Source organism: Molossus molossus, unplaced genomic scaffold (genome assembly GCF_014108415.1).
Source record: "Molossus molossus isolate mMolMol1 unplaced genomic scaffold, mMolMol1.p scaffold_m16_p_10, whole genome shotgun sequence".
Classification (NCBI taxonomy): Eukaryota; Metazoa; Chordata; class Mammalia; order Chiroptera; family Molossidae; genus Molossus; species Molossus molossus.
Genome location: NW_023425345.1, coordinates 38,593,233 through 38,616,859, shown reverse-complemented (window position 1 = coordinate 38,616,859; position 23,627 = coordinate 38,593,233). Strand labels below are relative to the sequence as shown.

The 23,627-nt window shown below is 43.0% G+C and overlaps 1 protein-coding gene across 1 annotated transcript in view; it reads left to right on the top strand.

Annotated features, from left to right (window-relative positions):
- TMTC1 (transmembrane O-mannosyltransferase targeting cadherins 1) overlaps positions 1-23,627 on the top strand; it is a 239,675-nt gene that overhangs the window by 159,281 nt on the left and 56,767 nt on the right. Inside the window, exons 10-11 of the mRNA XM_036251819.1 lie at positions 9,631-9,798; positions 18,045-18,158. Of these exons, the coding sequence (XP_036107712.1) occupies positions 9,631-9,798; positions 18,045-18,158 (282 nt within the window). The remainder of the gene's footprint in view (positions 1-9,630; positions 9,799-18,044; positions 18,159-23,627) is intronic.

Below are 23,627 nucleotides of genomic sequence, written 5' to 3'. Positions count from 1 at the left end.
TTATAGAGCCAACTCCTGGCCTTAGAAGTCATGTCCACCCCCACTGGAGACTGGGCGAGTCCCACCAGCCCCAGGGGGCTGATTTCCCATTTTACCAGAGAAGCCCAAAATGAGTCAGACCAACAGTGCTTTCATCTTCCACCTTAATGACTAATCATGAACAAGCCACATAAATCTTCTCACTTCCCTCCATCCTGAACTAGAAAAGACTGAAAATCCCACCTCCCTGTCACTTGCACTTCCTTTCACTCGAAATCTGTGGATAAAAGCAGCAGAAGTAGGCGATCTGTTGAGCACTGCATGGCTGTAGGGTTAGAGCTATACCATCCAAAAAACTTCGTGCATCCTTTCCTCTGATGATAAATGCCAATTTTGTCAATGTCCTTTGTGAACAGGCAGGAGAGTTTGGGGCCTAAATCATTCTTTCATAGAAATCTTGATCTCTTATTCTTATCTCAAGAGAAGCATAGACTTTTATGGTTACCTTTTTTTTTGTATTTTCTAAAAACATTAGAATGCTTAAAAGGGCTAAAATCATAACCAATGAAATAGAACCAATGAAATAGAAATAGTTGTTGAGAGCACAAATATAGAAACAGAGACTATGTTCAGATATCCATTCACATGCTGGATTAAAGGTGATTCATTCACTTCAGTGCCAAAGAGCAAATTTCCAAGCCACTTAAAGAAAACATGAATCAGTGGAGACAGGAAAGAATTGGCAGAAATAAGTGAAGTCAGTAACAATATTGCAGATAGAACTGATCAAGAATAATTGAAACCACAGAAGATAACATGTATTTGAGGGGAGAAAGAAAAACAAAAAACTGCCTTACTCTTGGAAAGAGATGCCATTTGAATTGTATAGTCCCTAAATGTATGGACCGACTGGACAGGGAAAATTGGGGAAGAGATGACTCTTGTTCATCTTCAATTTTGAGAAATATCTTCAAATCATACCTGTTAATTTGAAATGGAATTTTTTCATCTTACACGGGTTGCTATTGAAACAATACTCTGTGTCAATTTTCAGTGTGCAAAATGAGAACTGTTACCTCTGAATAAACACCACCTCTGTTACCTGGTATTGGGGCCCCTTCTGATGAGCCAACTATGCATACGCATCTTCAGAGTTGCCCGAGAAGAGTGATGACTATTTAACAGTGACTCCAAGTTTTACCAGATACTAAAATCAGCAGAGAAAATTTTATGATAGCAGCAAAAATTTACTTTAGCAAATCCAGTAGGAAGAAGACTCAACTGGGAATCAGCACAGTCCAGTCTGTCCCCCACTGCATGGCAGTCTTGGGGGAACGGTGTTCCTGTCTGTAAAACCAGAGGGTTGCTCAGTAAGTCCCCCAAACCCCTGAGACCAGTGGGGGCACATAACCCTCTGTCAGTATCTCCTCCCCTACTCAACTCCCTCTTTTCGGAAATTTTCCTGGTTTGGGAAATCTAAAACTCTAGTGACGCAGCTCCCTGCTGGTTGTTAGCCCACACTGGGGTTTCAAAAGGCCATTAACGTCATTCTTCGGAATACCATCGGGTAAGGATGGGGATTTTTGACTTCACTGTGTTGGTCTCTTTGCTCTTGCTGTGTCAGCATGAACTGTACGGCCCAGCCCTTTGAGACCTGAGCGCAGATGAGGGTGTGAGATCTAGGAACGAGACCTTGTCCAGGGAGGGTCACGGTCCAGGGCAATGCCCAGGTAGGGATGGTTCTGGGGCTGCCTCAGACTGGTAGTCAGTCACCAAGACATCATGGCTGTGAGCACTGTGTGAAGGTCATGACCAGGAAGGGAAGCAGGTGGACTTTGCTGAGGGACTCAACTGAATATGTTCGAAATCTGGAGATTGTTCATCGCAGACCAACACAACACAGAAAAGAGCAGTGGTGAGAATGAAGTGAGCCGAGAGGCAGTGCGCATCGCTGAAGGCCACTGGCCAGTCCGTCGTGCTGAGTTAGCTGTGCTCAGCCCAGGGTGCACAGTGAGGGGAAGGCGAACGGTGATTACTGGATGCAGTCATGGCCTTCCTGTTACAGGCCCTGTTCATTACCAAAGACGCATGCTTGTGTCTGCTAGGTCCTAAATGGTGAATAGCAAATGTCTTAGAAAACAGGAATTGAAAGTAAAATTTGGAGAGTATAATTTGGACTCAGATGAGACTAAATGGGGTAATATCTGTGAAAAACGTTGTAAACTAGGCTGGGTAATTGCAAGTCATTATTCTAATCTGCCCTGTGCAGATGAGATCAGGTGAATCAAAGTCAAAGGAAATCAAAGTGACATAGGAGTAGGCTTCTGCTTCTTCCACAGTTCTTTTCTTCCTCCACCTTTGGTTCTGCAGAGCTCTTCATTTATTTTCTAACCTCAGGTGCTCAAAAGCAAACAGTCTTAGCATAACATGTTAGCGTCCTGAAACACGATACTGCAGGTTATGAAACCTGCCTCTGTGAGTGGAGGAGACTGGAGAGTGGTCACACACCCAGTGTCCAGGCTGTGGCTTTGCTTGGAGCATGTGGGTGGACTTCGGTGTTGCCATTTCATCCTCTTTCCATCCAGACCTCTTGTTGTTATTAGTGGATCTATTTCTCTTTCTCTTGGGTTCTGCACAGGGCAATACACCTCCCACCTGTGACTTCTTATACAGGTTTTAGTAATCTGAAAATTGCCTTTATATTCTTTTAGAATCCTGGATTGTCTTTCTCTCGGGTGAGTTTGGACCAACATTTTGTATGTCTGTGTTTTGTCGTAGTACCAGGCACAATAGATGCTTTATAAGAGTGTTGTCGAGAAGTAAAGAACACTGAGCAGGTGACACAGCACAGGCTTGAATGATCAGGTCCGTGTTCACATAGGGAACGGTTGAGGGGACAGCGATAGCCGGTGGATTGTCCACTGTGCCTTTGCCTCAGAGGTGAAGAAGCTGCGCTCTAGAATAGGGTGGTCTGAGGAAGTGGGATGGCAGAATCCAGGTCCTAGAGATGAGTACATAGGAGATGGAGAAGGTGGTCTTTCTGACTTTTCAGAAGTAGCTTTGGAGTTACTTGGAAAGTGTTTGGCTTTGGCCAAAGGGCCTCTCAGGCCCAGATGGAAAATGTAGTTGTGGCTACTTTCCCCTGGTCAGAGGGAAAGAATCCAGGTCTGGAGTGAAGGCACCAACCAGGGGAAACCCCCGTGTCCTGAGTACCGACAGTTCTCTGGGTGGTAAGTCATTGTGGGTCCTGTCATCTCCATGCTCGACCTGGATTGGTTCATGGCCAACTTCACCTTTGTTTCCATGTTAGTTCCTGACACCTTCAACTGCAATGCTCAACAACACTCTCGAAGCTGCTCTTGTCATGTGCCCAGTGCTCAGGGTGCAAAAATGAACAAAACGTTACTCTATCCTTAAACAACCAGTTTGAACTTTCAAACAGCTAATGCTTATTTCTTATCAAAGTTGATACAAAACCTTCCTCATTGTGCATGAATTCACCAAAAAGATTATACTTTGCATTTTCTTCCTTTTCACAAAGACAGAGTAGAGGAAGATGTAAATGGGTGTAAGGGAAAATTTGCTTAGCGCTTGTTGTGTTCAAGATCTGTGGATTCATGGTAACAAAAATACATGGCTATAGTTTCCACATTCTACAAGTGAATCTGACCTTCTGCGATATTTTATTCTATAAAGTGATGTGTGAGTCAAACCTTTCTGAAACAAACAATGTTGTACAAGGAAGTTTGCAATTTTAAGGGCGTTTTTGGTAAATGCTCTTAAAAGACTTATGATTGCCCTAAACATTATACAGTTTGGCTCAGTCTAGACTTTGATCAAGTGGATTTCTTAAGGTGCATTTACAGATCTAACCACATAATTTAATGATGTGTAGAGTATATTTGATTGATGTAATAGAGTACAGCATACCAAATACTTAAAGACGCTGATACCTTTATTCAGTTCACAGAACACGTCTACATACATTATCTCATTTACTCCAAACAACAGCCCTTTGAGGCAGGTGGTACGAAGCCGTAGTCATATATCAAATAAGCCTTCATGAGCCTGAGCAAATCTTCTGTGGCCACAGAACTCGTGAGGGGCACAGAAGGTCCAGTTCCATAGCCTTCATTCTCCAGGGAATTCCTTTTTGTCACTGTGAACCCCCAAACTGAAAGCCTGTACCAGAACACCTTTTATTCCACTGCAGCTAACATCCTGGGGGCCTTGGGGCATTACTACATTTAGAGGAGCCTGGTATAGAGACGTCTGCTTCTACCTGGAGTGCAAACGCGACCTATTTCCTGCCTCGACTCTATGTAGCAGAAAATAATTCCTCGTAATGCTTTTATTTATTGTTTAGTGTGTATCAAGGATTGTCTGCAGTGTAAAATTATTTCTTTTTACCAAATAAGAAAATAAAGAACTAGAGAACTTAATTTATCTGAGATCAAACAGATAAGTGTCAGAACTGAGGTGTAAACGGGTTTTTTCCGACTCCAGAGCCCTGCCCTGGTGACTGCAGGAGGTCTCATCAATCTTAGAGCAGGGAGGTGAACTATGAGGTTGAGGAAGCATCTCATCATCAAAGAGGTAAACGAGAATTTGGTAGCTCTTAGAAGGTGAAAGCAATGGCATTTTTCCTCCAGTTCTGTAGATATTCTGAGAAAAGAACAGAAGAAATCTATTTCATGGAGAAGTAAATATAAAGAAACTTTCGTACCTACTCTACATCCTTAGGATGGGGTGTTAGGTAATTGCACCAGAGATGCCTTGGAGGTCATTTTCTTAGAACGTTAATATACTCTCACATCCAGATATGTTCAGTCTCCTGCAGAATGTCCCCATCCATGAAATATGTGAGATAAAAGAGCAAGGCAGGCATGGGGACAGTAACGAGTCTTGGCTTCCAGAAGCTGGCAGCTTCCAGGTTAAGTTTGATCTGAGGAGTCCACTGACCTTCTGGTACCTCCCAGCTACAGCATCAAGTACCTGTTGTGAGCTCAGCGTCCCGGGGCTTTGCTGTTGAACCATTTTGGGTCAACGTCCATGAGACGGGATACGATCTTACCATTGAATAATTTACCATGTGGAGATTCGACAGATCAGAATGAAGTTACCTAGGGATATGTTTCATTTAAAGTAGCTACAGTTAGGAATTTTTTAAAGTAATAAAATGGGAAGATTGTATCTGTCTTATATCATAGATGTGGTAGATAAATTTATGGACACTCTCAGTGGGTTGAGCTTGTTAAGTTAAAAGGTAGAATTTCTGTTCCGCTTAATAACAAGAAGATTCTCTTTGCTGCATGTAATTAAATAAAAAGTGAAGCCATAGCGTATATCATAAAATACTTGACCCAGACATGGAAAATTGTCATCTTTTCAGGTTGATGTAAATGGAATGGAAAGTGTTCTGTGATAAGAGCTTCCGGGCAAGGTTTGAGAAAGTACATATGTACTATTTACACAGTGCTTAACGGTCACGAAGTCCTCAGACAGGTTTAAAACATTTTTTATTCTAATATGAAAGGAAGAACAGTGTTTATTTGCATTTCCTGCTCAGTTCCCTTGGGTGTACTTCATGAAAGCATAAAGAAGAGATGCCAATGTCTTTAGTTATTATATGCATTGCATACTGAGTAGTTTGTCAATAAATCACGTTCAAAATCGGCCGAAGCAGCAGCCTGTGAATGAGAGGTCATCTCTGTGTAGGAGTGATTAGCTCTTCTCCGTGCAGGAGGTGTGGCGCCGGAGTCTGCTTTAACACTGCATCTCACTGCGCAGCTGATTCAAACCTTCAGCAGCCGGAGCCTGGCTCTGGGTTCTCCGGGGCATGATTTTCCTTGACTCCTTTGTGCTCTGTGTAGAGGTCATATTTTCCTTAACCAGATAAACCAGAGCAAACTCGTGTCTGGTTTCATCTCTCTCGAGGCCAGAAAAGCATGTAGTTCCTCATTTGCTTGATATTCCTCTTTGAAAATAAGGACTTACCCTGCCCCTAGCATTGTTGAGTTTCTCACCCCTGCTGCTGAGATGTTGAAAGATGAAATGCCCTAATAGAGAAGCATTTAATCTCTGTGATGGTGTGTTCCAGTTTATAAGAATGTGATACTTTCTAAGAAATTTGCAAACCTAATTGGAGGTTATTACATATGACTTAACATTTCTTTAAACCAAATGTCAATATAAGGACTTTAAAAAAATTACCATTTGACTCGATCCCTATGCCTGTGCTGAGTGGAAAAGAATGGTATTCCCCTTCATTTTGGTTGTAGCAGGAGTAAAAAAACTGTGGTCCGTGCATGGAATCTGGCCCACCACCCGTTTTTATAAATAAATCTTATTGGAACACAGCCATACCCTTCACTTACATGGTGTCAATGGCTCTTTTATGCTACAGAAATAGAGCTGAGTGGAAAAGACAGAGGCCTTAGGGCTGAAATGCCTGATAATGTATTCCCTGGCCCCTTACAGAAAGCGTATACTGACTCCTGGGTTATAGCAGAGTGTTAGGGCCACGAGTCTTCTGATCTAAGTCTATTACTAGCCTTTGGGGCTGTGGGTAAGTTATTTAACTCCTACAAGCTTTACTTTCCTCATTTATAAAATAGAAGATACGTTTTAAAATTAGATATATATTTAGCCCAGCTGTTGTGGCTCGGTGGTTGAGCATTGACCCATGCACCAAGAGGTCACCAGTTTGATTCCCAGTCAGGGCACAAGCCCAGGTTGTGGGCCCGATTCCCAGCGGGGGGCATGCAGGAGGCAGTCAGTTGATGTTCTCTTTCATCAATGTTTCTCTCTCTCTCTATCCTTCTCTCTTTAAAATCAATAAAGAAGCCCTGGCCAGTTTTGCTCAGTGGTTACAGCATCGGCCTGTAGACCAATGAGTCTCGGGTTTGGTTCCGGTCAAGGGCACGTACCTGGGTTGTGGTTCGTCCTTGGCCCTGGTCAGGGTTGTGCAGGAGGCAGCCAGTCATTGTGTCTCTCTCACGCCAATGTTTCTCTCTCTCTCTCTCCTTCTTTCTCCCTGCCTCCCACTCTGTGTGAAGATAAATGGAAAGATATCCTCAGTATTAAAAATTAATTTAAAAAAGAAAAAAAAAATTTAAATAAATAAAACGAGATAAGTATTTAAAGCCAGTACTGCCCTTGCCCTGTACATTGTGTAGACAGCCCCATAGATAGTGCTGAGCACAGTGCCTGGCACATAGGAAGCACTCCACAGACATCCGCACATAGAAGGTGGCTAATCGTTTCCCTACCTGTTGCTCCTTGTCTTCTGCCGCTTGGAGGCCATTGCTCTGGAGCTGCTGGGATCTTAGTGTTTTCCTCCCCACTGCCAGATGGCAGCTCGGTTTCCTGCACAGGGACAGACAACAGGTGAGATTCTGCGAGTGGAGCGCTTGGGGAGGAAGGAGTGAAGCTGTGTGACACGGTGTGAGGAACCCACGAATCAGCCCTCAGTCAAAGCGCCAGCAACAGGACAGCGCTCGGGACGTGGGCTCTGGAAGCTGTGTGAGCTGAGGCACCTTCTCCAGCAAGTCAGCCCACCTTCTCTTCCCGACAGAGGGCAGGAGGGAGGAGACGCTGCCCTTGCGATGGGGTGTCCGCAGGGCACACCCCAAGCATTTCTGAACTTGGTTCACAGGCCACCTTTTCGCCGAGGCCTTCCCTGACCACCCGCATTAAATCTCAACTTGCTCTTACCTTGGACTCCTTCTTCCCCTTTTCTGCAGGATTTTTCCCACCAACGAACATACTACTCTGTGTGACATTCTTTTTGTTTTGCTTGTCAGCTGCTTCTCCCCACCCATGTCAGCTTCCTGAGAACAGGAATCGTTGTCTGTTTGATTCACTGATCTGTTCTTGTGCTTGTCACGGTGTCAGGTAGTCGTCAGTGTTCGTTAACTACGCGCTGGAGGGGAGAATGGAGCCCGGAGGCCTCCGCGTGGCCAGGGAAGCACCCTGCTCCGTCAGGGTCTGGGAGCAGGCTGGGGCCAGGGAGTCGGCGGCAAGCAGCCTCCTGATCATAAGCCGCCGTGGTGGCCAGTAATGATATCAGCATGGTCGGTTGTACAAAAACGGGAGATTTTTAGAAAATCTTAATACCTTTAAGGCCAAACATGGGGAGCTATGAAAGTGGAAAGAGGGTTTTTTGTTTTTGTTTTTGTTTTTTTGCACTAGTGACTGTGTCTGACATTTGCAAGGTGCAGGCAACAATCACGTTCAGTGACTGGGATGGGGGTCAGGACCTGGGCCTCCTTAGCTCAAACCCCTACTGGTGAGTGGGGTGGTGATTCCTTTTGGCCAAACAGGGAAGCCTAAAACTTTATGGAGCTGGACCAATGAGCTGCTAAGACTTGAAGCAGGAAATTGGAGCGCTAACGCGGATTGAGCCCAGGTTCGCCAGGTCAGGAGCCTGAGATGCTTCTCTCTTGTTCTTCTGCCCTTGATACCAAAGCACCGACACTTTGGCAGAGAGAAAGAAAAGCAGGAGGAACGTGGAGAGGTGTTTCTTTTAAAGAAGGTGTGTTAGAAATGAGAATATTCAGGTGTTTCTTTGTACAAAGCCACCCTCCTGCACCGGACTGGCGTTCTTTGAGGGCAAGGTCTCTGTTTTGTTCATAATTGTATTTTTAGTGCTCAGCCTATTGCTAGTCACATAACAGAGAGTGAATGAAGAAATAATTGAATAAGTATGTGAGCTATATCAATTTTGGGCTTTTTATAGCATTAGTAGTCTGACTAATGTAGGATTTCTTTACATACGTTTGCTTCATCCTTAAAATATTCTGTAATAATTTATAGTTATCATCTTCAGCATGAAGTGGATTTTGACTAAAGTGCACAAAGCAATCATGGACACAACTAATTGTTGGTGTTTTTTGAGTCCAGTCGGTAGGCAAGAAGCCTCTCTGTGGGTGCTTAGATGATGTTAGGAACCATGTTTTGTCCACCAAGCCAAAGGCTTTTAAAGACATGGTTTCAGCATGCCAGAATTCCACTCTGATAGCATAAGGGATTCTTCACGTCTGTTTGGAAAGCTGAGCAAGCCGCAGCATGAGAATCAGATCAATACATCTTGTCTGTGATAAGCTCCAAGCTTTGAGGCACAGGAGCTGGCCTGTGGGTAGATTTTCCTTCAGCTTAAGGACTTGACTGGCCAGAGTGGAGACATACCACGAGACAGAGACCAGTGGCATTTGGTAACCAGCAACCTTCCACGACCTGACAGGGAGCTCTCAGGAACCATACCCCTCAAAACTGTGATGTGACGTGCTATAGCATAGAGTCCACATTTGGACACACGATGCACTAGTGTAACACAATGCTGCTAACGTGAGTGGTCACGGGTCAAAGAGTCCATTCAGGACCCCAGAATATAAATGAGGGACTTGTCATGATTTCTGAGCTGCTAAGACCCAAGGCAGTTTGAGCCTATTTTCCACGTCAATGCCGAAGAACTAGTCAGGGAGCCAGTGTACCTGGTAAAGAGCTAACATGTAGATGTTATAATAGACAGGGAAGTTTATATTTGTTGTTTCTCTATCACAGGACCAGCCTCACTTGAAAGTTAGTTATATGGGATAGAATGCTCATTGCACCCCAAAAATAACCCTGCTTCCCCACCCTGTTTTCCAGCATGGGCTACTGCATCCTTTTCGTGCATGGACTGAGCAAGCTCTGCACTTGGCTAAATCGATGTGGGGCCACCACCCTGACTGTGTCCACTGTGCTGCTGCTGTTGCTTTTCTCTTGGAAAACTGTGAAGCAGAATGAAATCTGGCTGTCAAGAGAGTCCTTATTCAGGTATGATTAATGGCGCCCAGTGATCTCTTCCCGTTCATACTAGAGCCCACATAGTTGTTTCCAAACAAATGAGCTAGCATGGGTCTAGCAATATTTACTAATCCAGAAAAAAAAATGTTCATTAAGTTTTAAATAAAAATGTAATTCTATTTTTTTTTTTTACTTTGATTTTTAAAAATGATACATAAAATTTTACAGAAGCTCGTGTTAAGTGAATATATGAAAATAGGGCTTATGGGAAAGTTTTGGGGTCTTAATGATGAGTGTGGCTGTAAAATCAGATCTAAATACAAGGAAATGAGCCTAATTGAACTGTTCAGAGCAGTGAACGGGGAAGGTAAGCACACAACAGGAAGAAAGAGAAATGCTGTACATTTTCTTAAAATATTCCAGAATATGAAGTTGTAATCTGTGGTCATTAGTTGCTTTGTTTTAATTGTGAATGAGAAAATTAGAGACTTTTTCATCTCCTAGTAGGTTTTTGTGTGGTGTGGATGCTGTTTCTGAATATGACAATGTCAGCTTATAGCCCTAAACTTGTCATAAAGTATAAACATTCTTTGGGGCTATAGCTCTTCATACTGTGCTCCTGGGGCTTAGTCTGTCTCCCTAATGCCACTGTGTTGGCGACCTTCACCTCTGCTCCCCTGTCATTACCACACTTGGCATCCCAACAGTATTTTCCCAGTCTCCCAGGGACTCCCCAGCCTGTGCCCCCTTCTAGCTTCTATCCTGACTTAGGACACAATTGGCCAATTCAGTCAATTCGATTTTTCCTTGGTTCCCTGCTCAGCTGGTACCCACCACTTATTTTTCTGAGGCAAACAACTGAAACAGAATTGGGATCGTTGTGGGGGGAGGGGAGGTAAATATTGGAAGAATATGAGAACGTGCACAGAATTGAAGGGCAGGTGAAGAACCTGGCGTGTAGCCCACAGGAAACGGGCATCTGGATAGTCTGTCTCAAGCACCTGTGCACTCTCACAGGAATTAATGGGTAAACTTACACCAGTGGTTTTCTGTTTTCACATCAAAGTCCTAGGGAAACAAAGCCCTCTGGCTGAGCGTGGGCCAGGTCATGTGTCTGCCCCTCGTCCCCACGAGAGCACTGAGAGAATTGATCTGACCAAGGCAGCCCCTTTGGCTTCCGTGGGGCAAGATCGGGCAGGCAGAGCACCTTGGGGCTCCACTGAGGCTTCACAGAGGGTGCCCAGGGAGGATCCCCCGCAGGAAATCCAAGCACTGTAGGAGGGGCACAGGCTCTGGGCTGCCAAAAATGCGTGAATGAATGAGTAAGTGATTGGGTGAATGAATAAACAACCGGACACATTTTCACCGCACTGGTCTATTTTCAACTAATATATTTGATTCTACTGCTTGGCAGTTTGACCTTTTAATAGAAAAAATAATCTAGCCCGTGTGTCTTATTAGTTCATTTATTATGGTATATCATTGTCATCATTATCGTTACCATCATAATTACTTCAATGGATACTGTAGGGACCTGCTGCTGTGTAAAGTGTTTTGTGTGGATTATATTTTATTTTTTTTATTTTTTATTTTTCACTTTTAGCCTTCAGATTCTTCTCCGTCTCTTTCATACCCCTCCGCCTCTGTGCAGTTCTTACACACCACAATAGACCTGTTCCTCCTTACTGCCCAGGGCTGAGGTCATTCTGTAAACACCAGGGCACTGCAGTTCAGAAACATAACTTCCTCTTAGTCTCTGGCAGCATTTTTTTCTTTTGCTTTCAGTAGTGAGCGCTTTCATGAGAGACTCTGGAATGGTTCTGCCTTGTGTTAAATCTTTTCCTTGAAGAAAGGGACTAACAGCGGTTGTGTCTCCTAATGATCTTTCCTGTTTAATCACAGAAACTTTGGGAATGGATTTTGGCAGGCAGCAGTTTCTTTCAAGGATAACAAGTTAGTGTTCAAACCCTGTACAGTGGATGCCAGCAATTTTTTAGAGAAAAGGAAAACAGAAAGTTCATTGACCGTCCATCCAGAAGCTTCTGCCCTTTTACATGGAAGGATGTAGTAAGTGAGCAGCTGATTACGAAGCACAGCCGTTCCGCATATGTGCTCACACAGACTTTGTGCCCTGAGGGGCCTTTGGGGATCAAGTGGCATTTTGTGTGATGTGCAAACCAAAGCTATAGATGGTTTTGAGAAAACTTTGCTGGTTATTATTTATCTATGTCCCAATAAGACTTTTAAGAATTTGAGACTTTAAGAATATTTTTTTTTCTTCAAGACCAGATGTTTGTAGGTATTCATCTGTGCTGAGTAATATTCAAATAACTAAACAAACATTTACCAACATTCTGTGAGGCAAAATAGGGTTAATGGTTGAGTGTGGACTCTGGAGATAGGCTTCCTGGCTCCACTCCAAGTGGATCTTTTAATAACTGTGATCTTGGGCGAGTCACTTAACCACTCCATGCCTTAGTTTCTTCATTTTAAAATTCAGAATATTCTGCCCTGGCCGGTTTGGCTCAGCGGTTAGAGCGTCGGCCTGCGGTCCTGAGAGACCCGGGTTCGGTTCCCGCTAAGGGCGCGTACCTCGGTTGCAGTTTGTCCCCGGCCCTGGTCAGTTGTGCGGGTAGCAGCCACTCGATGTGTCCCTTTCACATCAATGTTTCTCTCTCTCTCTCTGTTCCTTTCTCTCCCTCCCACTCTACCTGAGCAAAGAATGGAAAAATGTCCTCGGGTGAGGATAAAAAAAATAAATAAATAAAAATAAAATAAAATAAAATAAAATTCAGAATATTCTTGGCCCGTTTGGCTCAGTGGTTAGAGCGTCGGCCCGCGGATCAGAGAGTCCTGGGCTCGGTTCCCACTAAGGGCACGTACCTCGGTTGTAGCTTGTCCCTGGCCTCCGTTGGGGTCATGTGGGTGGCAGCCACTCGATGTGTCTCTCTCATGTTGATGTTTCTCTCTCTCTCTTCCTGCCTCTCTCCCTCCTACACTATCTGAAGATAAATGCAAAAATGTCCTCGGATTAGGATAAAAAAATTAAAATAAATAAAATAAAACAAAATTCAGAATAATAACAGTGTTTATTTCCTGGATGTAGTGTAAGATACAAAAGTATGTGAACGATGCATAGGATAGTGTCTGGCGTGTAGTAAACACCATGTAAGGTTTTCAGGTTCTTGTTCTCCACTATGTTCTAGGATAGGGGTGTAGATATGATTGTAGAGGAGCTGGAAGGCTGCCTGGGAGTCATGTGGCTACAATGTAGCAAGTAGTAAACAGAAGTAGATGCAAAATACTGTAAATGCTGGCCAGTGACTAAGACAAGCCAGGCCTTCAAGGACGGTTCTCTTGTAGGCCTGAGCTGAGTATGGAAGGATAAGAAAAACCTGAATTAGACATAATGGCTAAAAAACTAAGAGCTGGCTGAAGTAATAACAAGGAGTTGCAATGTTTCTACGTAAGCTGACGTCCTTGGCAGAGGCCTGTTTCCGTTTTCTCCTCTGTTCCAAGCCATAAACCCACTGACCATCATTAGGACACCTGGTGTCCTTGAGGCCTCGCTAATTCTGTGGTGCGGCTTTGCTGGTCAATACTGTGAACAATCACAAAATCCCAATTTCAGTCGAGTTCTTTCTTTTCTAGCCAAAAAGATTCTCTCACCAACAAGACCCCACTGTGTGATGTAGTTTTAGGAGCTACAGGTGGAGGGTTGCCTCACAGCTTTGGATTTATTTTGGCAACAAAAACCTTACACAGTAGTACGGGAACCCGGCACTTGTGTCTCATCAGAGGTCCAGAGAGAGTAATTTGCCCACACGGAAACAGCCGTTAAGAGGAAGAGCCAGGATTTGAACTCGAATCTTATATAAAAGCCAAACAATACATAAACTTGGTCACATTTATCTTCTACTTTATGTTTTCTAACTTAGGTTAAGCCCAGTATAAACAGAGAGAGAGAGATTCACGATCATAGCTGCAAGGTGTATGTGCTTTAATTCTTGTGCCAAGAGAGCATTCTCAGAAACTAACCTGAGCGGAGTGAACAGCAGAGCTCCAGCTGGGCCTAGTGACAGCCCAGAATCTCACATTCGTGTGGCGTAAATAATACTGTAATAACACAATTTGATAAAATCTGCACACACACCCCCAGTCTTTGAAATACCTGGAAAGACAGAGACAACATACTTTCTTTTGCATCCAGCTCAGGGTCCTCTGAAACCCATTCATGAACTGTTTAAGTGATCACAGGCCATCGATCAAGAACTTATGGCCTAGATCGTCCTCCCCTCTGTAGGAAACACTTTTTTCTTTCCTCCCCTCTGAATTGCTGAGCCAGAGAGATCAGCAGACTTTTCAGGACAGAAAATTCAAAGCAGGGATTGGCAGATTATTTTGCAGAGGGCCAGATGGTGACTATATTAGGCTTTGTGGGCCGTGCGTTCTCTTTTGCAACTACTCCACCCTGCTGTTGTCTCAGGAAAGAGACCAAAAAGACAATAGGTCAACACATTGACACATCTGTGGCCCACAAGGCCATAGTTTGCTGACTAATGGTATCAACGTTGTGACAGTGAAATTCCACAGTTGCTAGTCTCTTGTGGTACCATTTTGATTGAGCATCAAACAATTCTGACCATATATTGGCCTTGGTTGAAATCTCTGCTCAACTACTTATTAGTAGGTCTATAGCCTTAGAAGGTCTTAGTCTGTCTGAGCTTCAATTTTCTCATCTATAATTTGGGAGATACGTTAAGACTACTCATCTGATAGGTTATTGAGGGATAAAATGAGATAATCCATGGAAATGGGTGCTTTGCCCAGAGGGTGGTTCAAAGTGAATTTTCACTAAGTGTCAGCCATCCTGCGTGTGGCGCTGTGAAGCCTCAGGCTAAAGCAGGGTTAAAATTGAGGAGAACCACAATCTCTCTTTAGTGATCTTTCCTGTTAACCTTTGGCTGAGCACCATTTATTAAAAAAAAAAAAAGTTTGTTATCTAATCAGAAATTTGAGGATGGTTCGCCTGACCTATAGTCCAGTGATGCCAACAAAACAAATTGATGTTACAAACTTGGAGATATACCCTATAGAAGTGGCTTTTTTGGTTATTTCTGTTATTTTTCAAGTCTTCTGCAAATGAAGAGTATGAGGGAGAAATGCAGAGTGCATGAATGATGACCCTGAGTTGAAAAGGAGATTTTTTTCATAATCATTATTATAATTATTAACACAGTTTGGGATGCAGCCATATAATTTATGAATACTGCAACTGCTTCTAGAGTAGATACGTGTGAAGCTGCATGTTTCTGTTACAATGCTTGTGAGCACTAGATCGTAGCACCTAGAGCGCACACTGGAGTCCGGCCCCAGAGGAAGCGCAGCCAGGCCGGTTATAGTGACATGGAAAGTTTTGCCTTTGGCCAATTGTTTATTCGCCTTTTTTTTTTTTTTTTTTTTTCCAAAATGTTCATTGTAAAATGAGAGGTTGGAAAAATACAACAGAAAAAAAGAAACAAAACAACCAGAGAGAGAACATAAAGGTCATAAGCAACAATGGGGGAAACTCTGATCTTAGGATTACGGTTGCCCCACCCACGTCTGCTTGCCTGTTAGGAATATTAGTGCTTCCTCTCGCGTCACTGAGCAGTGCCCGGGTCTCGGCGAGGAACCTGTTTCCACAGGCCGAGTTGTCTGTTCCTCAGTGAAACACACATTAGAACAACTGTGCTAATCACACAGAGGGAAGAAGGATCCATCCCAATAAATATGCCAGTAATATTCATGCTGAAATCCAAGTTATTTTTCAAACCTTCCTGTGACTGTGTACTACTTAGGTCTGGATAGAAAAATCGGAAATTTTCCTGGAAAGAAATTGAATTTTTTTAAGCCATTACTAACACAGTGACCCAGATCCTGACCCTTTGACTGGATTCCCTTTGAGTAATGTCCACTTTTAATGCCATATTAAATTCCTAGCTCTGCGTGTCAGCTGGTGGGCCTCACCAGAGGGGGTTAGAGGAAACAGGCGGTGTCACTGGAGCCCCCGAGCGTAAGCCCGTCAGTGTTTCCACTGAGCGAGAGGATTCCTCCGGTCTCATCCCTGCGGGTCCAATCCTGGTGCCAACATTCAGGGAGCATCACATGGGGAAGGAACTGGGGGACCCCCAATGTTCAGAATATGGATTTTCACTCACTGTGCCTTTGAAGCACAGCTCTTGCCTCTGACTGCAACTGCACCTGTTGCTCCTGAGGACAGGGTCTCTCTGATTCGGCTTTCTTAGAGAGAAAACCTCCTGCCTTCTGCGGGCACAGGGGAGAATAGCTGAGGAAGTCACCTGGATGTGCAGGGCAGGAACGAGGATCAGGAGTCTAACTGCTCCTGATACAAGTTTATGGTCGATCTGTTTTCAGCCTCACCCTACTAAAAAATAAAAGAATAAAAAATCCTAGCTACCTGCAGTACCTTTGAAATCACCGAAGCAGCCATGTAAGTTAGGAGTCTGCTGCTTTTTGATAATCTGTTGCTCTTGGGTTGGTCCCTAGCTTCCCGCACTCCCTGGAAATTCTCCCCCACCCAGGAAAGTTCCTCAAGCATCCAGCCAGTGGATTTTAAGGGGGGTGAGCTCTGCTGGTCCTGGGAACTATTGTAGCAAAAGTTCAGCAAAGGTTACGATGCCCCTACATAGTCCCCCAGCAGGTTTAAACACTTTGAATGAACTTGCCCTGTTAGTCTTACCTTTATATTATAAACAATCAACGAAATGGGTTATCTGGAAGGGATGGTACATTGAAGTGTAATTGCCCAGAAACTAGGTTGTCATCCCTTCTTCCTCTCTGTCATTACCTGTCCTCCTCCTGCATTTAATCCATGTAAGGTCAGGGTTTTTTCCCTCCCGATGGCCCTCAAACCCACCTCCCTTCATGATTTCCCCTGCCACCACCTCCTTGCAGGTGAGAGAACAGATTCGAGAACCATATTCTTTGGGTCAGAACCCTGGCCAGCTGACCAGGACGTGCCACTGACCAGCGGCATGATGTGGTGTGAGTTAGTTTTGTGAGGCAGTACAAGTGACAAACAGACCCTGTCCTGCTCCCACCCACTCTGTCCTCCTCCGAGCTCTGCTGTTACCCTATAGGTTCCCCAGGTGTTTGGTTTTGGCATCCGAAGCAGAAAAATAAGTGGCCAAATAAGCAAAGTTTTCTTTTTCGTTTTTTTTAAACCCTTACCCGAGGACATTTTTGCATTTATTTTCAGATAGGGTGGGAGGGAGGGAGAGAGGGGGGAAGAGAGAGAGAAACATCTATGTGAGAGAGACACATCGAGTGGTTGACACCCACATGACCCCAACCGGGGCCGGGGACAAACTGCAGCTGAGGTACGTGCCCTTAGTGGGAATCGAACCCGGGACTCTCTGGTCCCATGGGCCGACACTCTAACTGCTGAGCCAAACCGGCCAGGGCCACCTAAACAAGGTTTTTAACCTTTCTGAGCAAAACCTCATTTCCTTATCTGCAACATATAGCATAATTAAACCTACATTTATTTAAAAAAAAAAAACAAAACAGCTCAGATTTACTCCTTGGGAAATGTTATTTTTCAATAAAACTTAGTTGGGAGGCCAGTCCACAGCCACACCTCCTCTAATGATTAATTTTTGTAGATAATCTTGATTTTTTTTTTTTTTAAGAAAGGTGATAGTGAATGAAGGAAGCAAGGAAGGAACAAATTGAATTAACCTGAGCGTGCAGGGTGCTCTCCAGGGATCCATCCATCTCCATGTCCCGCCTCCTCTGCCTCCAGCGCAGTTAGCACGATCATTTAGCTGTGCGCCACTGTGCACACCTTCACTGTTTGCCATCCACGCATGTGTAGTAGTAACTCGTGTAATTCACAGATTTTGCAAGACTTCACTGAAAAAGGTGCAGTGGTCATTCCGAATGCAGGGTCACGAAACTGAGTAGAATGTGAAGGAGACTGCCGTGGCTGTGCTCCGCTGGTTGGAGCATCATCCTGTACATCAAAAGGTTGTGGGTTCGATCCCCTTCTAGGGCTCAGACTGCAGGCAGCCTATCAATATTTTTCTCTCATGGTGATGTTTCTCTTTCTCTCTCCCTCTCTCTCTCTTTTCCTTTCTCTTTAAAAATCAATAAAAACATAGGCTCAGATGAACATTTTAAAAATAATAAAGTAAATGTGAAGGAAACTGACAACATTTCTAAGCAGTACTCTATGTTGCTCTTTTTGTTTTGTTTTTTAAAATTAATTCTAGGTCTGGAGTTCAAACTCTGCCCCACAATGCCAAGGTTCACTACAACTACGCCAATTTCCTGAAGGACCAAGGCCGGAACAGGGAGGCCATCTACCACTACAGGACGGCCCTCAAGTAAGCACCTGCGCCCATGGATGCCACTGCTGTGCTTCCAGGCCCCTGTGTTGCACTCACCCCTCCCAGTGTGCGGGGGCTGGGTTCTTTCCTATGACAATGAACATTCCTTGGAGGTGGTGTCGACCTTGGGTTCCGAGTTTTACGGCTCAGCGTTCGAGTCTGCTGTATGGTGGTAGCTCTACCTTGCTTCTAACTCCATGCTTTCTTGTAAAAGTTTCCACCACCACACACTACAGAATGAAGCGATGCTCAGTTGCGTAGGCAAATAGGAGTTGGTTGTCAATATATATCTATATAGAAATATATTATACATATAAATGTAATAAATAAAAATAAATATATATATATATATATGAGAGAGAGAGAAGCAAATAGGAGTTGGTTGTCAAAAATATACTTCTAAGTTCTCAGGATATTTGCTCCAGTGAATTATTCCCCCTCTAGGCTTCTGACTAGACATTTGAAGACATTTGAGTATACCCAATATGGCTTGAAATGTGACTTTAAGGGAAACTAACACGGTCTGTGTGACCAGCGCCAGTCTTTATTGCTCTTAGGTGCTCTTGAAAATTGCAGCTCTGACTTTCAAGCTGGTCTTCTTGGAAAGGTCCCAGATAATGAATACATTTAACCTGGAATGTGCGGAGACGTGGTAACGAACACAAACCTCAGAGTCTCCAAATGTGGGCAAAATAAAGCAAGGTGAACCTTCTTTTTTATTGAATACCAGGAGGTTCACAGAAGCTTTTGAAGAGTTTTCCACTCTTCAAAAATGTGGAATGGCCCACATTTAATGAATTTTCTGATTCTGTTCCACCTTAGGACTTAAGATATATAAGCCAAACAAATCATATATTTCACTGAAGCACCTACTAAGATCATCTCAAAGCTCAATTTGAAATTGTCATTCTTAAAGTAACAGACCTAATTTTTAAAAAGTGTCTTTTTGAACAGTGTTCTGCGCAAATGTATTGTTCATCAGTCAACACCTGTTAGACTTTAGGACCTGTTACTTAATATTCAGTATGGCAAAATGTTCAACTGTCAAATACTCTTCCAAAGAACACAAGAAACATTAAGTCCTGAAGAATACTTATAACAAAGCTTTTTAAAAAATATGTTTTTATTGATTTTTTTTTTTTTAAGAGAGAGAGGAAGGGAGAGATAAAAACATCCATGTGAGAAACATGGATCAGCTGCCTCCTGCAAGGCCCCTACTGAGGATCGAGTCTGCAACCTGGGCATGTGCCCTGACTGGGAATCGAACTGGGACCTCTCAGTCTATGGGATGACGCTCAACCACTGAGCCACACTGGCTGGGTAACAAAGCTTTTATTGAGGAGTAGGAGTTTTTATTAAGGAAGAGAAGACAGATTTAAAGATGTTAAGGAATTATGTTCTTTACTGGAAGAATATATGCAATGTGTGCAATGACTATCTCTGGTCGGTAAGATTATGGTTTAATTTTTCTTTATACTTTTTTTTGTGTGCTCCAGATGTCCGTATGAACGTGTAATGCTTTGGTTATGAGGAAATGTCCTTTTTAAAAAGGCACATTCCTTCACAGATACACATAAAGTACGTTTTTGCTTTAACAATTAACATTTCATAATTTTAGGTGACATTCTAGAAGGGAAGAAAAGAGCTGTAAGTTTGTGTGAAAAATATTGATTTGAAAGAAGTATATCAGTATCTTTTAAAACAGCAGACTGTTTTATCTCAAGTTCACACAGAAAAATATGGCAGACCCTAAAGCCCAGCTTAGGGCACAGGCATAAGTTCAGTCAAAATCTCTAAGGCAGGTGATTTTACTGAATTATGGCAGCTGGTTGGGTACTTCAGCTTCTCTCCCATGAAACGATCAAAATAAATGTTTGCTTCAGCAACTGCGCTTCTGGAACAAACATGTCCCTTGAGAAATGGGAGAGAGTAATCGAAACTATAAATATACTGCATAGTAATTAGTGAAATAACGTCACTCTCTCAGACCAGGCTCAAAAATACTTCTGATTTAAAATAAAGTGTCAATTATATTTGTATGGATATCTCTGTGGTGAATTTTCAACAGACGTGGTATTGTTGTTTTTTTCCAATTTAAATGAATTGTCACTCTGTGTTAGAAAAAGAAAATGCCAGGACTATTCATTACTGATGAACTTATCTTAGGTGATAGGAAGATTGCCCCTATTTTTTTTTATTTATTTATTTATTTATTTTTTTATCCTCACCCGAGGACATTTTTTCACTTTTTGTTCAAGTAGAGTGGGAGGGAGAGAGAGGAACAGAGAGAGAGAGAGAAACATCGACGTGAAGGGACACATCGAGTGGTTGCCACCCGCACAACCGACCAGGGCCGGGGACAAACTGCAACCGAGGTACATGCCCTTAGCGGGAACCGAACCCTGGTCTCTCGGGACCGCAGGCCGACGCTCTAACCGCTGAGCCAAACCGGCCAGGGCAGATTGCCCCTATTTTGATACTGCTGTTTCTTTGTGGAAGCTGGTGAGACAGGGATTCCTCTCCCTCCCAACTGCTGTACCACTCTGTCAACTTCAGTGTATCTGATGTTTTCCCTATTTGCACACATCAAGAAAGAGAATGATTAGGGAAATGCAGGGTTGAAGGTGATATTATCTGAAACCAGTCCCAACAATTGCTCATTCTGTTTGTAATGACTATACAGATTCCAAAGAAAGAGGAAAAATTAGTTATTAGAGTTGTATTACTACCGATATCTTTTTGGTTGGCTTACAGTTCTAAAAATAGCACTGTGTTAGATTGATAATTATATATGACATGAATATTCTGCTTCTTTTAAACTTTATTCTATTTTCTTTAAACCACTGACTTCTCCTCCCTCTTGGTGTACCTCATTTATTATATTTCTGTAATACAAGAGAAGTGTCCTTTGGAAAATACTACAGTGGAGATTATAGATTCAGATTAAGACCCATGTCATCAAAGAAAAATGTCAGGACCCTTTCCTTAAATCCTCAACACACACACAAGTGTTAGCTTCTCTGTGCTGTGCAGGGCAGCTCTCATGATCATACCTATTCTGGGTTCTGCCTGGTGTGGGGTTCTGTGTGCTGGAGAATCAGAAGACCCCTGGTGGATCTGCCGTGTACCTCCAAAGCCTTCTGGCCATTGAGTTACCCTGGAGAAGGGTTCTGCCATTCCACTCCACGTGATAGGAGTAGGAAGTCTGGAGACTGCCCAGTATCTCAGCACTTCCTGCACAAGCTCTCCCATGAATTGCCTCATCCCAGAAATTCAAAAGGAGACATAGTGGCCCTGAATGGATTGACTGGATAAAGGGCAGAAGACACTGAATATTATGTTGATTGGTTAATTTCACAGGTACATCCATTCACGAATCTTCTAATGTCAAACCAAGTTCTTTCCTTTGAGTAAGAGTCTTCTTATTAGAAGTTGCAAAACCACACTCATAATTCATTTTTATGATAATTAGTTTTGATACTTTAAAGCGAGATAAAAATTTAAAGGCGATTTGATATTTTTCTGATTATCCTCCTTTGGTCTTTTACAATGATCTCACTCACATCTCATTCAACAGCAATTTTTTGAGCAACTTTCCTTTCTGAAGTGTTTCCAGAGTATTTGCTAAGTTTTCATAGAAAGAACAACGTTCTTTTTTGTATTTATATTTTGTCAGTTTGCAAAATATTTTATTATGTGTAATTGAAATAAAATCTACAACTGGAGTAAGTTTGTTAAACACAACAGACTCTTAACAGCCAAACAACTCAACCTATGGGAGCCAAAGGAGCCAGGCTTACAGAGAAAGTTCAAGTTGTGGATATCCACCGATGTTTCCTAAAGAACAGAGAACATCTGGAAATCTGATGATGTAATTAGAGAATGCTTTAAAAGAGTTTTCACTGTTGGTGATATAGTCATGGAATCTATATATTTTCATTTCATATTTAAACTTCTGACATGATTCAATTACTAGTTGGCTACAATAGGCTGGTCATCAGGAATCCAGCAGCCGGGGATGAGAATAGAGTTTGCCTTGGTCCAGGTGGGTCAGGAAGGCCTCTGATTGTCGGCAACAAATTGTCTCAGGGTCTGCTGAACATTTGTTCACCTGGATGCCCTCCTCCTCCCACTCTACTGTAGTAATCCCCTGCCATGCCCAGGTTTGCTGATGTGTTTTAGGTGCTTGGATATCAGCCAGTTGTCCTTTGCTAGTCACCCAGGGCTTTGCACCCTGGTGAGCTTCTGTACCTGGCTCATCATCCTTGCTCTGCTCATATCTGTCTGTCCACCACAATTGGAATTTTTAATGCATAAAGTAGAGCTTTGTCACTATAGTAGTGCCCATTGATATAATTCTTTGTATTCCTCCTGTGTAAAAAACTGGAACTCTGCAAGGAGATCCCATTAGGCTGCAGTAAGTGTACGTGGGAAAAGGGAGGTAATGAAAGAATGAGCATTGAAGAAATGCTGTATCAATAGAGTCTAAAGAAATCTCACCATGTCTAATTAACCCACTGTTCCTTGATGTCCTGAGTATATTAATAGATTACTTTATTATAATTCCTTTGAAAAATGCTATCAATAAAACTGGTGGAGTTTGAACATTTTTAAAAAAATCAGAATTTATGTAAAAAGTCCTTCTTTACACAGCCTATTTTGAATGAATATTTGAAATAACTCTTATGACTACAGGTGGCCTTGGATACCAGCTGTCATGTATTTCTGGAAAGATTAAAATTTGAGTACCATTTGTTAGCCAGGTTGAAGAAGCAGAGATGTGGTATTTTCTGCTGGGTGGGATTTTCACTTGTAAAAGTATAAATTTATACATATATATGTATTGCAGTTTGCAGTTATTGCAGTTTAAGTCTTGCAGTTTGATTCATTAATTTAAGAAAGTAAACATTATTTCATTTAGAAAAAAGGTAGAATTTTAGTCACACTGTGGACACACTTATGGACTAAATTTCCAAATGAAAATTCCATAATTTGTATTGCCCTCTCTGTCTTTTTTCTGCCTTCTACAACTTTTTCACTTCAGAAACTTGCTGTGGTTCCCCAGGAAACCATGGGAGGCCGAGATTTGCATGCTGGGAGTTCATGAAGGAGTGCTCTCTGAACCAGGCGGGAAGCCAGGGAAGCAGCATGTGCAGAGGGAGAAGCTGAGGTGCACTGCAGTTCCTGGAGGCTTCAGATGATCCACAGGAGCTCTAGATAGCCCCTCAGAGTTGTCCTGAAGGGGCAAGAGATGGAACCTTTCCACCCTCTCATCAACTAGTCACTCTTCACAGGCAGGGAGGGGAGCTTGAATGAGGCAAAACTCTGAGGCTGAGAGCAATGCCCGGGGAGTAGCCAGGCTGTGAGCTGTCCACAGCTGGACGAACACGTGCTTCACACCTGAATGGGGAACCTGGGTGGTGTGAGACAGCACCCAGGACACCGGCCTGATTCATGATTTTTATA